This window comes from Mirounga angustirostris, unplaced genomic scaffold (genome assembly GCF_029215605.1).
Source record: "Mirounga angustirostris isolate CCGP_5_RB_7025 unplaced genomic scaffold, mMirAng1.0.hap1 SCAF_4, whole genome shotgun sequence".
NCBI lineage: Eukaryota > Metazoa > Chordata > Mammalia > Carnivora > Phocidae > Mirounga > Mirounga angustirostris.
Genome location: NW_026991712.1, coordinates 99,630,579 through 99,648,078, shown reverse-complemented (window position 1 = coordinate 99,648,078; position 17,500 = coordinate 99,630,579). Strand labels below are relative to the sequence as shown.

The 17,500-nt window shown below is 40.0% G+C and overlaps 2 protein-coding genes across 6 annotated transcripts in view; one reads left to right on the top strand and one right to left on the bottom strand.

Moving 5' to 3' along the window:
* Nucleotides 1-11,644, bottom strand: part of AKNAD1 (AKNA domain containing 1) — a 56,181-nt gene extending 44,537 nt beyond the window's left edge. The window contains exon 1 of the mRNA XM_064587531.1: nucleotides 10,724-11,644. The gene's annotated coding sequence lies outside the window, so the exon portion shown is untranslated. The remainder of the gene's footprint in view (nucleotides 1-10,723) is intronic.
* Nucleotides 11,645-11,741: 97 nt separating this feature from the next.
* GPSM2 (G protein signaling modulator 2) overlaps nucleotides 11,742-17,500 on the top strand; it is a 60,904-nt gene continuing 55,145 nt past the window's right edge. For 3 of the 5 annotated variants that reach the window (XM_064588719.1, XM_064588720.1, XM_064588718.1), the window contains exon 1: nucleotides 11,742-12,052. In XM_064588719.1, the coding sequence (XP_064444789.1) occupies nucleotides 11,757-12,052 (296 nt within the window). In that variant the 5' untranslated portion in view covers nucleotides 11,742-11,756. The remainder of the gene's footprint in view (nucleotides 12,053-17,500) is intronic. The other 2 variants (XM_045897064.3, XM_045897063.3) reach the window with 2 other exon arrangements.

The following is a 17,500-nucleotide window of genomic DNA, read 5'->3' as shown; positions in this document are numbered from 1 at the left end:
AAGCAAATCACTCATTGCCTGGGGTTGGGGTGCAGGTTGGGGGGAAGGATTACCAAGGGGCATAAGAACGTTTTTAGTGTTGATGGATATATATATATATCTTTTTTAATTTATTTTTTCAGTTTTATTTAAATTATAGTTAGTTAACAGTGCAATATTGGTTTCAGGAGTACAAGTCAGCTCATTCACCACCTACATAGAACACCCAGTGCTCATCACAGCAAAGGCCCTCTTGAATCCCCATCACCCATCTAGCCCATCCCCCCCCCACTTCCCTCTCTTGATTGACAGATACATTGATTGTGGTGCTCATTTCACAGAAGTATAAATATGTCATACAAACGTCAAACTTGGCAAATTGTGTGATTTATTATGTCAGTTGCAGCTCAATAAAGCTGTTAAAAAACATACATGAAAAGAATCTTCAAAATCCTCCAAGGCACACAAGAACTTCATAATTGACGTTAAAGAGCCAGAGAGAAACTTTGGCCCAGCTGCAATAACCTGATCTGTATAGCTCTTCAGAAAATTCTTTATTTTTTTTTTAAAGATTTTATTTATTTATTTGACAGAGAGAGACCCAGCAAGAGAGGGAACACAAGCAGGGGGAGTGGGAGAGGGAGAAGCAGGTTCCCCGTGGAGCAGGGAGCCTGATGAGGGGCTCGATCTCAGGACCCTGGGACCATGACCTGGGCCAAAGGCAGACGCTTAACGGCTGAGCCACACAGAGGCACCCTTTTCAGAAAATTCTTATACACCTCATCCAGATGTTACCATTTCAGGATGACTGAAGATTTGCAAGTAGACACATTTGGGAGTTTATTTTGCATATTATCCAAGCGCCTTAGCTTGGCATACGGGGCCCTTTGTGAACTGTGTGGGCCGCCTACCTCTCCAACCTGTCTTCCTGCCACACCTGGACTTGAAATTCATGCTTCAACAATGCCAAGCTATTTATAGCCATCCAAGGTCACCTGTGTTTGCTGCCTCCATAAAATGTGCTGCCGTCCTCTCTGCCTCCTTGGCCAGGAGAGGCCATCACCTCCTCCGCCACCTCCAATTCCCGGACAAGCATCCTCGGCTGCACTTTCCCCACCAGGTTATAATGAATCGTTTCACTTCTGTCTCTGTCACTAGCCTATCTCTACTCCCAACCTTGGCACAGAGCAGAGACTCAACAGTTACCTGATGGAATGACAAATGTTCCTAGTATGTCATAGACACAAACCGGCACCACTGGGGTACCTGTAGGGAAGGCCATCCACCAAAAGAAGAGTTTGGCTATCGGTGGATGAAGGGCTAAAGCCCAGTCATGAAGTTGGTGGCAGGGACACCACGGCAGCCCCAACGAGGGTATTGGTTCTCAGTAGGAGGCAGGGGTCACTGCCAAGGGTTTCAGAAACTGTGGGGTGTATGAGGTTATCACCGCGCTGCCTGCCTGGGAAGGTGCTCCTGGCATTTAGTACCTGGAAACAGGGTGGGAGCTATGTACAGAGCAGCCCTGGAAAAAGAATGATCACCTCCAAAGTGCCAAAAGGCCTTCATTTAAAAAAATACTACTCTAAAGATAAAAAATGTTTTCTCTGTAAAGACTGAAAATACTCCTCTTGCTCAGGGCTTCAGGTGAGGGGAGGTGCATTCAGGGAAGGGCCAGAACCCTCTCCCCGAGCTGCAAACACTCGCTCTCCTTGTCCCTGTCTCCCTCACCAGCCAAGTTTCACTCCTCCCTCTTACTGTCTGCCCTTCATCTCTTTTGTTCCTCAGATACCCGGTCTCCTTGCCACCTTGGGGCCTTCACTTCATGCTGTTTACTCTGCCCAAACTGGCCACTCCACCTTCCTCCCTCTACCTGGTTATTTCTTACTCATCCCTTAGCATGTCATTTCCTCTAGAACCTTCTGTCACCTCCTATACGAGGCCTGCTTCCCCTGATAGAAGCTTTCAGAGCATTCTGTGTATCTCTCCAATAGCCTTTTACAATTCTAAAATATTGGTGGAAGGAAGAAGGAGAGAGAGAGGGAGGAGGTAATGGGGAGGAAGGAGGAAGGCAAGCAGAGAGGAAAACCCATTTGGCTGTTTGAGGAGGGTGGAAAGAGCACACATTTTTATAAACCAGACTCAGCTCTGCTCTTTCTTAATTGAGGAACTTGAATAAGTTATCTAAGTGATTTCCACCTCGGTTTCCTCATCCACAAAATGGGGATAAAATGTGTTTGTGGGAATTAAATGACAGAAATATGCAGAGTATCTTGCTCAGTGTCTGACACATGGAGGGTATTCAATAAATGTCAAGTCTTCTTTCCCTCTCTCCCTCCTCTTCCCCTAAGGGAAGAGCATGTAAATGTAGAAATTTAATTGAGGAAGCTGGACTAAAAAAACCTTTATGCCTAGCTTGATGGAGAGAACTCCTGTAAGCCTTCTAAATGGGTTTAAGGGACTCACAAATGTCTTTTTTTTTTTAAAGATTTTATTTATTTGTCAGAGAGCACAGGCAGGAGAAGTAGAAGGGAGAGGGAGAAGCAGGGTCCCCACTGAGCAGGGAGCCCCAGATTCGGGACTCGATCCCAGGACCCTGAGATCACAACCTCAGTCAAAGGCAGACACTTAAACCACTGAGCCACCCAGGCATTCCAGGACTCACAAATGTCTTAAAGAAAGCTTGTGGTCAGGGGGTGGGCAGTTGTAATGGGTGGTAAGTAGAAGCAATAAGGCGAATTCATAGACATTGATATGGAGTGTTGCTCAATATTCTTGAAAGACCTACTCTTCATAATCCTTCCAGCATGCTAGCAAGTATATGTATGATGACTTGGAAGGAATGTGAGCTAACCGGGAAGTGAGGCATCTCTAAAAAATTACTTAGTCTTTTAGGGCGCCTGGGTGGCTCAGTCGTTAAGTGTCTGCCTTCGGCTCAGGTCATGATCCCAGGGTCCTGGGATCGAGCCCCACGTCGAGCCCCACGTCGGGCTCCCTGCTCGGCGGGAAGCCTGCTTCTCCCTCTCCCACTCCCCCTGCTTGTGTTCCCTCTCTCGCTGTGTCTCTCTCTGTCAAATAAATAAATGAAATCTTTAAATAAAAAAAATTAAAAATAAAATAAAAAATTGCTTAGTCTTTTATGTCTCTGAGATCATGGTCTCACTGAGATCCTATTGATGCCAAAAAAAAAGTTGGGGGAGGGTCAGTGACACCTATCTGAGCTGGAGTCTAGCCACTAAAGTAGAAAGAGTTCTAAATGACCACAATTTAGATTTGTATGATTTCCGTCAAGGGAACCTCTGGGCACATCTGCAATCCCATAATTAAGACTGATAATAGCGTCATAAAATTATGGGTATAATCTTCAGAGGAGAACATTTGAGTACGCATATTATCCTAAAGGCAAACAGACTCTTAGAAGTTCAACACACAGGAGATTGCCAGGGTAGTCATGAGAGTCCTGCCTCCTTTCTAAGGGATCCACCCTACGAAGAGATATTTGGAATAACAGGGTAGTAAGTAAGTTTCATTGTGCAACTTCTCTTGTACATGACACCACATGAATTGTGAATTAAAAGCACTTGATTGCCTTGCTAACAGGCAGCCTCCAGATCTACTGTTAAGCAGTGATATTGACCACTTCAGCTTTAGAGAACCCCAAAAGTTAACCCTGTAAAAGAACACAGGGCTGTTTCCTGGTTAAAGTCTTGAACTACTTACTTGCTTTTCTTTCTTGGACAGGTTTCTTAAACCTACCTTGTTTGTGGTAGGCTCACCTGCCTTTACCAATTCCTGTCCTGGATTTAAAATAGAAAGTTCTGCATCCTGGAATGCCCTCAATCCAAGAATGATTAGCCACCCTAGAGCAGACTCCCTCACCCCTGCCAAACTCCTAAGCTGTTATCCCCTCACCCCTATTTACCCCTGTTTCATATCTATGTATTTTTTTTAAAAAATTTTTAATAGAAAGCCACTAGAAGGAAGTAACAGAGCATATTTATGGGAGAATATTCAGATCCATGGTATTTTTTCTTAGTTTTAACCTTTTTTATTGTTTTATGCTTTTAGCTTATTGTATAAAATGGGGGAAGTACAGAAATGTCCAGACTCAGATGGCTTCAGCATAATTCTTTCTAGTGTTTACTAAACATGTTTTCCATAGTTGGGATCATAATAAATAAGCAATTCTGCAACATGCATTTTTTTCACTGAACATGCAGAATACTTCCTCGTGTTATTATACTTGGAAATAAATGTCTATTTTTAATAGTTATATCCACTACATGGCTACACTGTAATAAATCATTTTCCTAACAACAGACATTTAGATTGTATCCAGTTTTCAATATTTTTAAATGACACAACAGTAAACATCCTTACCTACATTTTAAATTATTTCCTTGGGATAAATTCTTAGGTGGGAAAGTATTAGGGCAAGTATAAAAATTTTAATATTCCTAATATTGATTTCAAAAAGTCTGTACAAGCATATGTTCTCACCAGCAACACGGCAGTGATAATTTGACATGCTCTGTAACACTGAACGGTTAAAAAAAACTTTGTCAATTAAAAAAAAAGGTATTTCAATGTTGTTTTAATTTGCAGCACTTTGATGACTGATAAGGTTGGACATTTTTCATATATTTATGAAAACATATGAAATATATAAATAATATATTTTTTCATTTGTGAATTATCTCAGTCCTTTGCTCATTTATCTATTATCCACAATGACTAGTTTTTTCTTATTACAAAAAGTAATACATGTTCATTGTGAAAGGTGTTAGAAAATGTTAATATTTATAGTGTTTGAAACACTCCTTAAAGAACTCAATCCAATATATTATATCTATGTCAACCAGTATACATCTAAGCCATCTTTTTTTTGAAGTATAGTTGACACACAGTATTACATTAGTTTCAAGTGTACAACATAGTGATTCCACAACTCTATACATCATGCTATTCTCACTGCAAGTATAACTACCAAATGTTACAATACAACCCTATTATAATACCTTAACTATAGTCCCTGTGCTGTACCTTTCAACCCTTATTCATTCCATAAAAAGCAGTCTGTACCTCCCACTCACCTTAACCCCTTTTTGCTCAATAACCCCCCCTTCCCCCGGCAACCACCAGTTTGTTTTCTGCGTTAATGGGTCTATTTCTTCTGTGTTTGTTTATTCATTTGGGTTTGTTTTTTTCTTTAGATTCCACATATAAGTGAAATCATATGGTATTTGTCTTTCTCTTTCTGACTTCTTTCACTTAGCACAATACTCTCTAGATCTATCCATGTTGTTGCAAATGGCAAGATCTCATTTTTTAGGGGTGCCTGGGTGGCTCAGTTGGTTAAGCGACTGCCTTCGGCTCAGGTCATGATCCTGGAGTCCCGGGATCGGGTCCCGCATCAGGCTCCCTGTTCAGTGGGGAGTCTGCCTCTCCCTCTGCTTCTCCCCCTCTCATGCTCTCTCTCTATCACTCTCTCTCTCAATAAATAAATAAAAATCTTTAAAAAAAAACCTCATTTTTAAAAAAAGATTTATTTATTTATTTATTTATTTATTTATTTGAGAGAGAGAGAGCGGGGGTAGGGGCAGAGGGAGAGGAAATCAAGAGTCAGATGCTTAACTGACTGAGCCACCCAGGCACCCCATATTTTTTATGGCTGAGTAATATTCTCTCTCTCTCTCTCCATATATATATAGATATATATATATCTCCATATATATCTCTATCTATCTATATGTGTGTATAAAATGTCTTCCTTATCCATTCATCTATTGATGGACACTTGGGTTGCTTCCATATTTTGGCTATTGCAAATAATGCTGCAATGAACATAGGGGTACATATATCTTTTTTTTTTTAAGATTTTATTTATTTATTGGACATAGAGAGAGACAGTGACAGAGGGAATATAAGCAGGGGGAGTGGGAGAAGGAGAAGCATGCTTCCCGCCAAGCAGGGAGTCCGATGCGGGGCTACACCCCAGGCCCCTGGGATCACAACCTGAGCCGAAGGCAGACGCTTAACGACTGAACCACCCAGGTGCCCCAAATAAATAAAATCTTTTTAAAAAATTCCATACGGGGCACCTGGGTGGCTCAGTCGTTAAGCGTCTGCCTTCAGCTCAGGTCATAATCTCAGGGTCCTGGGATCGAGCCCCGCATCGGGCTCCCTGCTCAGTGGGAAGCCTGCTCCTCCCTCTCCCACTCCCCCTGCTTGTGTTCCCTCTCTCGCTGTGTCTTTCTCTGTCAAATAAATAAATAAATAAAATCTTTAAAAAAATAAATAAGTAAAAAATTTTAAAAATTCCATATGTTTAAAAAAACAACAACACTAAGCTTGGGCTATCCTAACAACCTTGCATGTTGTAAGGCTATGCACACTCATTGCTCTCTCCCTTCTCCAAGGCACTGGGAAAGGATCAAGGAAATGTCAGTATCAGCAGTGTTAACACCAGAGGGGTTTTCAAGCAATGTGGAAATGCAGTAAAAATGCCACTGCTATGTCCCTAGCACTCAGTATAGTGTTTAGCACATAATAGGTATTTAAAAACATGTTCTTGAATAGATGAATGAGTGAATTTACAAGGCAAGAAAGAACAATGACATCAGTTAATAGTGGTATCCAAATGTTTACCACTTACTGTGGTTATCACCACCTTCTTGCATCTTTCCATTTAAAATCATTTTCCTTCTTGAAAGGTAACCTTTATAACTTCAGTTAGTGAGGGTCTGTGATGGCAAAATCAGTTTTTGTTTACCTAAATATGCCTTTATTTCACTCTCATTTTTAGAAGATATTTCTACTGGTTAAATAATTCTAGGTTGACAGTCATTTTCTCTCACTACATTCTTCTGGGTTATATTTTTACAGTTGCAAAGTCACCTATCAGCTAAGTGTTGTTTCATTGGAGGTGGTCAGCCCTTTCTCTTGCAATGGTTATAAAGTTACTTTGCTTTTGGTGCTCTGTATTTTCATTATCTTATGTGTAAATATCTATTTTCTTTTTCTTTTTTTAAAATCTTGCCTAAGGTATTGTCCATTTTCTTTTCATTTTAGAATTTTGATTAGACATGTTAGATCTCCCTCTATCCTCCATGTTTCTCTTTTATGTGAAAAAATTAATTTGGTTCTATCTTCTAGTTTGCTAATTTTTTCTTCAGCATGTCTAATCTGCTGTTAAGCCCACCCATTGACTTTTTTTTTTTTAGGGAGAAAGCACAAGAGCAAGCAGGAGGGGAGAGACAGAGGGAGAGAGATATTCTTAAGCAGGTTCCATGCCCAGCACAGAGCCCAAAGTGGGGCTTGATCTCACTACTCTGAGACCATGACCTGAACTGAAATCAAGAGTTGGATGCTGGGGTGCCTGGAAGGCCCAGCTGGTTAAGTGTCTGACTATGGCTCAGGTCATACTCTCAGGGTCCTGGGATCAAGCCTTGCATCAGGCTCCCTGTTCAGCAGGGGTCTGCTTCTCCCTATCCCTCTGCCCCTCCCCCCCCCACCCCCGGTGCGCGCTCTCTCTCAAATAAATAAAATCTTAAAAAAAAGAGCTGGATGCTTAACCGACTGAGCCACCCAGGTATCCCCTGCCTGTTGACTTTTAAATTTTAATTATTATGTGTCTTTTTTTTTTAAGTCTATAAGGTTTTTAAAATTCTTTTTTAAACCTGCTTGTTCATTTTTGAAAGAATTTTGCTCTTTATTCGTATCTTCAATCTTTTATTTTATTGCCTTAAATCTATTAAACATATTTATACTCTATGGCTGGTAATTACAATTTCAAAGTCTTTAAGAGTTTGATTTTGTTATTTTTTTCCTGCTAATTCTTGTATAAGATGCTTTGTTTCTTTGTATGATTTGTAATTTGACTGAGAGTTCACATTTCTTGGAACTTCTGCTGTGTAAATTTTGGGGGTCTGGATCAAGTCGGTGTCTTAGTTAGCTTGAGCTGACAAAATACCATAAACTGGATTGCTTAAACAAAACATTTATTCCTCACAGTTCTGGAAGCTGGGAAGTCCAAAATCAAGGTGCCAGCACATCGTGTCTGGTGAAGGCCCATTTCTTGGTTCTTAGAGGGGTGTCATCTTACTGTATCCCTGTGTGTGAGGCTGCTCTTTGGGTCTTTTTTATAAGGGCACTAATCTCATTCATGAGTGCTCTACACTCTTGACCTAATCTAAGGCCCTATCTCCCTATACTATCACAATGGGAATTAGGTTTAAACATATAAATTTTGGGGAGATACAAACAGTCTCTAGTAGTGATCTGGTTCACCTTTACCAGCTGCCTAGGGGCACCATCAACCTGAAACCACTTTAAAGTAAATTATGTGCTTGAGTTTCAGACAAGCCATGTAGAGCAGATTATTGCCTTTGGTAAAAAACAAAACAAAACAAAACAAAAAACACAGAAAAAAATATCAGGAGATATATCCTCCTCTATTCTATGTTAAGGACGATTGCAGGCAATTTTCTTTTGTTGTCTTCTGAGAAAAGGTTGACAAGGACTTTGGGAGATCCTGGCTTATGTGTGGAGTCTCTTATTAGATTCCTCATCTTGGTAGGACCTGGCCTTTGTCTCTTTTTTCCATGTCTCATGAGACTGTGACAACTAAATCTCAAGTTCATCTGCTTATCTATTTTACTAGTTCCTAGCTTCTGAGTAATCCTTACTTGAATGCTAGGTCATTGATAAATTTTATATATTTTTTTAAATATTTGAAAGCATTTTAAGTTGTTTTCAGTGAGAGAGTGAACAGGGTATCTGGGTTATTACTTTCAGACATGGAAGCCTATGGAGCGATTTTCTTCCCTACTTTTTATTCTGAAAAATTCCAAATTTCTAGAAAAAATAAAAGAATAATACATGAATAATATAGTATAAGAGTAAGAGATATATCTTAACCTAGGTCTAAGTGTTAATATTTAGTTTGTATTTCTCTTCTTTCTCTGTCTTTTGCTGAACCATTTGCATATAAGTTGAAGTCATGGTTTTTTATTCTTAAGTACTTCAGCTTGCATCTCCTAAAAATAAAAAAATTCTCCTATATAACCATAATTCCATGTCACCTCTAGGAAAATTGATAGTAATTCTATAATATTACCTAATATATTATCTATATTCAAATTTCTCCAATTGTTTCTTAAATGTCTTTTATAGTCTCTCTCTCATTTTCTCTCTCTCTGATTTAGGACTCCACAAGATTCATGTACCTTTTTTGGTTGGTTTGTTTTTCATGACAATGATGTTTGTGAAGAGTCTGGGCTAATTGTCTTATAGAATGTCTGAAATTCTGGTTTTGTTTCTGAGTGTTCCTTTAAAAATATAAACAAATGAAGTTATTCCCATGTTTAAATCTTCCTCTGGCTACTATTACATTTAGAAAGTAAAGCCCAAACTCATTGTCCTGGCTTACAAAGGTCTACATGATCTGGTATGACTTCACCCTGTAGGTTCTTCTCTACCTCATTTCACTTAAGCAATAGTGGTCTTTTTCCAGTTTCACAAACCCACAAAGCTTGCCCTCACAGGGCTTTGCACTAGCTGTTCCCTTTGCCTAATGTTCTCTTCCCTGAGATTTGCTTAAAAGTTGGCTCCTTATAATTAAAGTCTTGGTTTGAATACTGTCTTCTCAAAGTGGACTTTCTTACCTTGACCCTCAATGTAAAGTTGTCTTTCAGTCACTCACCCTCACATCACCCCCCTTTGAATTCTCTGCATGGTACCTGTCACAACCTGGTATTTTTCTTATTTATTTTTTTATTTTATTTTATTTTATTTTTTTATATCTTTTTTTTTAAATTTTATTCTTATGTTAATCCCCATACATTACATCATTGGTTTTCGATGTAGTGTTCCATGATTCATTGTTTGTGCACAACACCCAGTGCTCCATGCAGAATGTGCCCTCCTCAATACCCACCACCAGGCTAACCCATCCTCCCACCCCCCTCCCCTTTCTTATTTATTTTTATTGAACTCCATGGAAGCAGGGGCTGTGCTCCCTCTTGCTCATTACTATATTCCCAGCACCTAGAACAGTTTCTGACACATAGCAGAAACTTAATAAATACTTGCTAAATACTGTAATGAATAAGCTGAAAGCTGAGGGCTGACAAGTAGCTAGCCATTTAAAGGGCCTGAGGGAAAAAATCTTGGCAGGGGGAACTGTCGGGGAGAAGGCTCTGAGAGAACCCTGAGGCTTGGTCTGTTCTAGGGCTGGAGAAATATCCTGTGTACTTGGAGCGAAGTGCAAAGTAAACCAGGAGGAGAAGGAAATACTGGAGAGTAGAGAGGTGGATAGGGCAAGATGACTTAGGGCTTTGTGGGCCATGGTAGGGAATTTAGGTTTTATTTTAAATCAAATGATAAATCACTAAAGGTTTTCAAATAGGAGAGTGACATAATCTGATTTATGCCTTTTAAAAGATACTTTAAAAACTAATTCAACTTGAGTAAGATGGAGATAACTAATACCAGTGACAGAAAGTCACATGTGTAAGAGAAGATTTGCAGGCGGGACATGATTTGTTTTGGACAATGGTTGATAGGAAAACATTCTATCAACACCCAAAAAAGAATTTATGAGTAAGAAAGAATTATAATACCTACCTCTGAAATGGTACAGCCATCTAATTCAGTTGTTGTTTATAAGTACCTGATTTTAAAGGTAGTTGCTGATAATAATAATAGGTGCCATTTATCAAGCAGTCAGGCGCTTAACAAAACTTACCTCACGGAAGCATAACCACCACTTTTATTACCTGTGTTTTGCAGTTGAGGAAACTAAGGCTAAAGAGGATAAGTAACTCCTTTAAGGTCAATCAGCCCATAAGTGGCAAAGATGTAACTCAAATCCGGGTCAAGTGTGATGCCAAAGCTGTTATTTTAACCAATTTGCGATACCTAACACGTTCCCAGGAAGAGAAATGCTGGATCACTGGTTATGGCCATCATTCAGAGAGATACTGAAAGTGGGGTTTTCTCTAACACACCCTTAAGCCTGCAGAAACATTTAAATTTCATTTCAGTGGAGAAATGTTTGAGAAATAATCTAATTAAATTCATCCGACTCTTCAGCCCAAAGAGCCTGTAGTCTTGGTATTTCTGTGAAGAACTGAGACCTATGTTTTGGTTAAACCTGATAATGGAGGAGGTGCATGGAAATAAAACCGCCTTTTCCCAGTGTATCTGGAATATAGCGGCCTGAAACTGAGTCAAGCGCCACCCAGTTTTCCTGGGATCCGGCAACTCTGCAGTCAACACAAGTTTGCTTTCTTAACAGCTGGAAACGCCGGAATTGTGACAGGGCCGCCAGAACTGAGGCTGCCTTGTTCGGACTTTGACACGGGTCCCTCTGTTCCTGTCACAGAGCCCTTTTTCTTAAACATCCCGCATAGGCCGCTTGGGAAACTCGTTCTCTAGGCTGGACCGAGCCGTCAGCGCAGGACGCATTTGTTCCGGGCGCCCATCTTTTAAAGGGGTCCGGGCCGGACCCTCTCTGAAGACTCTTTGGACGATACTTATCGCTCCACCCTTCAGGGTCTGAAGAAGAAGTAAGAGGCAGGAAAGCAGTTTCAACTTGGTGCTTGACGACAGGCCCCGGAACAGCGGAGGGCCAAGCCCCCCAGGGGCCCCCTCAGCCTGACGCGCAGTGCCCCGCCCCGGGACGGTGGAGGCAGAGGCGCGGACAACCGCCCCGCCCCGCCCCGCCCCCCGCGCTGGCCATTGGCGGGTCCGAAAGACGCGGGGCGTTGTCGGTTTGAATGGGAGCTACTGGAGCTGGGGCGCAGGCGCAGAGGAGGGGCGCTGTGGAGGCCGGCGGCGCCGCGCGACCCCTGGGTGGGGGGAGAGCCGCGCGAGCTCTGGCCCACGTGACCTGCGGCGAGCGGAGGCGGGGGGCGAGTGCCTGCCTCCCGCAGTGCCTCTGCCTGGCGAGGCGCCCCTGGCGCGCGGACCCGCCTGGGGGAGGGGCCGCGGCCACCCGTCCGTCGCCTGAGGCGGCCGCTGCTGCGGCTCCGTCGCGGCCGCCGCGCTCCCGGGACTCGCCGGCCCGCGGGAGGTGAGTTCTGAGGCGTCTCAGGGCGCCCCGCGGAGGGAGCTGACTGGGAGGGGCGAGTGTGTGCGGGGCTGGGTGAGGAGGTTCTGTGTCCCGGGTCTGGGGTCCGCCTGCTTTGTTCGGGTGGGCGGCGGGGACCCGCGCGGCGGGGACCCGAGTGAGGAAACCAGAAACGGGGTGAAGTGCGAGTTGCTTTCTTGCGGCGAGATTTTTAAATGAGAGTCAAGTTTGAGAGCTTTGTTCCCTAACTTTTTTAAAAAATAGAGAGTATATGATAGGGCACAGCGACTCCTCACGTATTCTGAGTGTAACAAACGGTGGATTAAAAACCCGAATCCCCGTGGAATTAATCCGAGGCAGATAGCATTCACTTGGAGTCATGCGCTTGCTGTCTAAAGCGGGCAGTGTTTGTCAAACACCTGCGTTCACCACATTTCAACTCATGCATTCGGGGCACCGACTTGTCGAGTTACCGTAGATATTGGTAGTGGCTGCAAAAAGTTTTAGTAAGCAGAGGATGTTAAGAAAGCCCTTATCCGAAAATCTGTATCATTTATAGATATCTTCGAAGAGTTAAAACGTGGAAAATCTATAATTTTCTTTGTTTTAGTGGTAACCAGTTGGATCATTTTAACTGGTATCATTTGAGCTTCGTTAAAGAAAACGAGTAAGGATGGAAATTTTACTTGCCTTAATGCATGATTTAACCCTGCCGCAGAGTTTAAGCAGAGTAGCTTCTTGGCTTTCCATTCTGTCAACTTGAGTTGGAGTCTTTCGTGGTGTGTGTGGGGTTAACATACCAATCGAGCTGAATTTTCAAGCTGCCACTTTAGAAGGGTGCCCGAAGATTTCTGGTCTGATAACCACACTGTGATTACCTCTGATAAAGACCATTTTTTGCTTGGGCTGTCCCTATTCGAGAAGCAGCTTTCGTTGCTTTTTATGTTGCTTACTTCTAAACGATCACTGTTGATTGGACGGGGGGGGGGGGGGGGTTGTGTGTGTGTGTGTAGAGTGAGGGCTGGAGGGGTGATGGTGTAAGGGCAGTCTCAGATTTACTCTGCTTTCCACCTTACCATGGATTCGTTCTGGCAAGTTCCTTGGAGCAGAGACAATGTAAAAAGTTGTATGGTATTGTTGTAGAGGCGTTTCCCCCCAAATCTGCTTTGGCTAGATCAGCAGTTTAGTTGTATTTTCTAATGTTATTAAATCAGACATGCAAGGTTACAAATGTTATATTTTAATATAAATCTCAGACTTGGTACTAAGCTAATTACAACGAAGATAGGCTATAGTAATTTTTTAAATGGCCTTGTACTTAAGATTTACCTAAACGGTAAAATTTTTAATTAGTTCTCTGGAATTTGAAAATTAAAAAACTGATGTAGATTTAGACTATTCTAAATCTAATAGACATTCAAAAAAGTAATAACAGCTACTATCATTATTACTACTATACTTTATTGAGTACTTTTGTTAAGTACCAGAGCCAGGCACTGGGTTAGATACTTTATAAAATGGATCTCTAATCATCACAACACACGTTGGATAAGTGTCATTATGCCCAAACCAATTCTGAGAGTTTAACTAGCTCAAGATCATATAACTAATAAGTCAAACTGTGACCTGATCGCAGAGCACATGCTCTGTTGCTTCTCTGCAGTTTAAATTTCCTCCAGGTCTCTGGATTCCATTTGTAGGGACACAATCCACTTTTAAGATGCCTGTAGGTGTTGTGTTTTATTGGGAACTATGCAGAAATATTTCAGTCCTCCTTTTAAGACCGCTGTCTTCCTTTCAGTACCTTATAAATCATATAACATTTTCAATATCCTGTAATCATCTTTATAAAAACAGTAAAAAATTAAGTAAAACTTTCCTGAGTTATTTACATGAATATGAATATACTCTTTACTGTGGAGCATATATGTATTAAAGCCCAGTTTTCTCACTAGTATAGGATTCTTTGCTACTTCATAGTTCTTATCTTCTTCCCAGGCAAGAAATTAAAAAACGTTTGTTGGGCATCGATTATGTGCAAAGTAATTTGCTTGGTGTTTTGAGATGACAAGAGAAAACTTCCTGTTCAGTAGTTGCTTCTGGAGTTTTCGAAGTATCTTCTTTCTGTCTCCCTCCTTTACCCTGTGTTGCTGCAGTTTATTTAACACAGATCCGACTTTGCTATTCCTTTGTTGAAAAAATTGCAAGGTTTAATACAAGGCCACATACATATTCACAGTCCCTAACACTTTAGTACCTTCTTAGACTTTTCCTACTCCCAACCCAGTGTGCTTGTCCTGGGTATACGTTCTGTGCATTCTTACCCCCTTGCTTTTGCTTGAGCCATTTCCCTGTGACTGCAATGCCTTTCCTTCATTTGCCTAATAAGGTCTACCCATCCTTCAAGGTGCAGTACAGATATCCTTGCTTCCAAAAAGTTTTTTATGGTCCTTTTTATTTAGAATCATTCTTCCCATGTCATCTCATAACATTATTGAATTAAATAAAACATTTTTCCACAGGATAGTGATAACTTTTGGAAGAGGACAAAGTTACATTTTCCTATAAAGAATTCAAAATTCAAACTCTCTAGGGACCGTTTTTAGACATTTTTAACCCTCTTGCATTTGGAATTTATTTCTCCTTATTTATTAATAAAAAGGTTACAGATCAGAAAGGGCAAGGACTAATAAATACACATTCAGGAGGGGTTTTTTTGGTAGAAATTGGGCTTAGTGTGAATCATCAGTGTTTTTGGATTGCAGACATATTCTTGTGATCTCCTGGTTCTGTAACCTGAGTAGTCATTCAGAGAGCACTGAAAATATAATTGGGATTATGAAAATTTAGAATGTCTTTTTTTTTTTTTAAGAGTCATTACTATGTCTTTTATAACTTTGGTATTGTAATAATTCTATGTATCAATTGTTATGTGTTTCGAACAGTTAACTAGAAATCCTTTTCCTTATGCAGGTGTCTAATTGAAACTCTTTCAAAAGGTTATTAATTTTACTAATGGATTAAAAGAACCATATCTATTTAACATTATAGGAGAGAAAATTAACATTATTTGTAAACTCTGGGCTTCAGTTTGATGAGAAATAAAACTAAGTAATAGGGAGAAGTACTAATTTTATTCTAATGAACATACTTATTCCTTTAGTCGAACATACATATATATATATATATACACACACACACACACACTCCATGCCCAGCGTGGAGCCCGGCTTGGGGCTTGAACTCACAATCCTTAGATCAAGACCTGAGCTGAGACCAAGAGTCAGATGCTTAACCAACTGAGCCACCCAGGCATCCCTATATTTGTAAATATAAATAAGTAATCTTGGGGTACCTGGCTGGCTCAGTTGGTGTAGAGCATGTGACCTTTTTTTTTTTTTTTAAGATTTTATTTATTTATTTGACAGAGAGACCGTGAGAGAACACAGGCAGGGGGAGTGGGGGAGGGAGAAGCTGGCCTCAATCTCAGGACCCCGGGATCATGACCTGAGCCGAAGGCAGACACCTAACAACTGAGCCACGCAGGCGCCCAGGAGCATGTGACGCTTGATCTTGGGGTTGTGAGTTCGAGCCCCACATTGGGTGTGGAGCCTACTTAAAAAAAAATAAGTAATCTTGTTGGAGCAGGACTTTTGATTCAATAACTGCTTTGTAGGGAAAAAGGAAACCAAGATTAGGGATGTTGCATAAAAGTAATCTCCTTGAAATTTTGAAGGAACTGCTTTATCCTCTTGAATTATTATAATCACTGAGGATTATAATTACAAAACAGCAGTTTTAGTGATTAGTGTAGTCACTGGCATAATTCAGATTAACTCCATGTATAATCTAAAAATAGAGCCTCTTTCTAGTTTATCAACACCCCCCCCCCCCCGCCACGAAAAACCTTCAGTATTTAACTTCTTCCTGATTTATCATGGGCTGCCAAACCAAAGACACTAAGAGTTTGCTCATGCAATAATTATTATATTCACAGTGTTTTATGTAGAGACTTTTGGAAACTGCTGTTGACCTACAGACATTCAGCATTTCTCGTATGAGTGGACTCATACTTGGTCCTTTCTCACTGTTTAACAACAGTGAAGGCTTGAAATATTCAAATCTTTTTCTTCTTCTATATTACATTTTGTTTATTTATCTAATTTGAAATTTCATATGTGGTTTATTTGTATTTAGTTATCCAGGAAGGATAATTCATTGGAGTCCTTAAATATAAATGTTTCTCATCAAAAAAGGAAGTTTATGCATAGTTTAGTTGTTTAGAGTGGTGAACTTTTAGGTATAAACATTGAAAACATGAAAAGGAATTCTTATTGTATATTGCTAAAATTGTTTGGATTATACTACTCTGAAGTGGTTGCATTTGTGTTTTGAAAGGCCGTGGCTCTGGATCCGAATTTTTTTTTTTTAATCTGCCAAGAATAAAAAAATGAGAGTTTGAAATTAATACTACCTTAGTTTGCATGTATTTGATATCTTTCATAATGGCCTTTGAGATTTAATTTCAAATACACTTGGAAACCCTTCTGACTGGTGGTATACCTTTAAGATATGGATTTATTTGGAATCTAGAACCATTAATCTATTCTTTGAGTTTTATTCTATTTGTTTGTTTAGGTGACTGATAGTCACAAACAGCTTATTAGAAAGTTTTTATAATAAAATGTGTTTCAGTTAGCAGTTACACAGTTATGCTTGTTTTCTAAACTAACTTGGCTTAACATTCACAAACTAACTTTTGATTGTTGCAGACATAAAGATTAGCAATAAATTAAGACTTAACCTTAATTGGAGTGCATGCATTAGGATTATATATTTGCTTAAGGAAAACTTTATTCATACAGTTTTTATAGCATAATCTGTGGTAAATTCACATTTCTCCAAAATGATAGAGAATAGAATGATCTGCTTAACTAATCAGTATGATTGTTTATTTTATTAATTTGGGATTGTGTAAAGTAATTTATATTTGCCATGTATGACAATTATTAGTGGGTACTAACCATGTTCAACACTATACATAGATATACATGGATATACACACACGTACATACATAACCTTGAGTTATCTTTAGTTCAGAGTATTATGTAAAAATTTGGTTATATTATTGGTTTAGAGATTGAGTATGTTGAAAAAATAATCAGAACTATTCATTGCTTTTTTTCTTTCATTGCAGTTTCTCTTTAATTTTGCCACTGACTTATTGCAGTATTAACATTGAGATCTCATTGGTATTTAAAAAAATTTTTAAAGATGTGCAAAAATTCAGAAATGTCACTCAGTTCTATTTTTTTACCTCTCAGATTCTTTCCCATTTATCAAATTTTATATGATTTCAAGTTATCTCATTTGATATCTTTATTTTTTTCAGCTATTGTGAATATAGCACTTTACCAAGTACAAGTTTAATAGAAGTATTCCACTTTTTC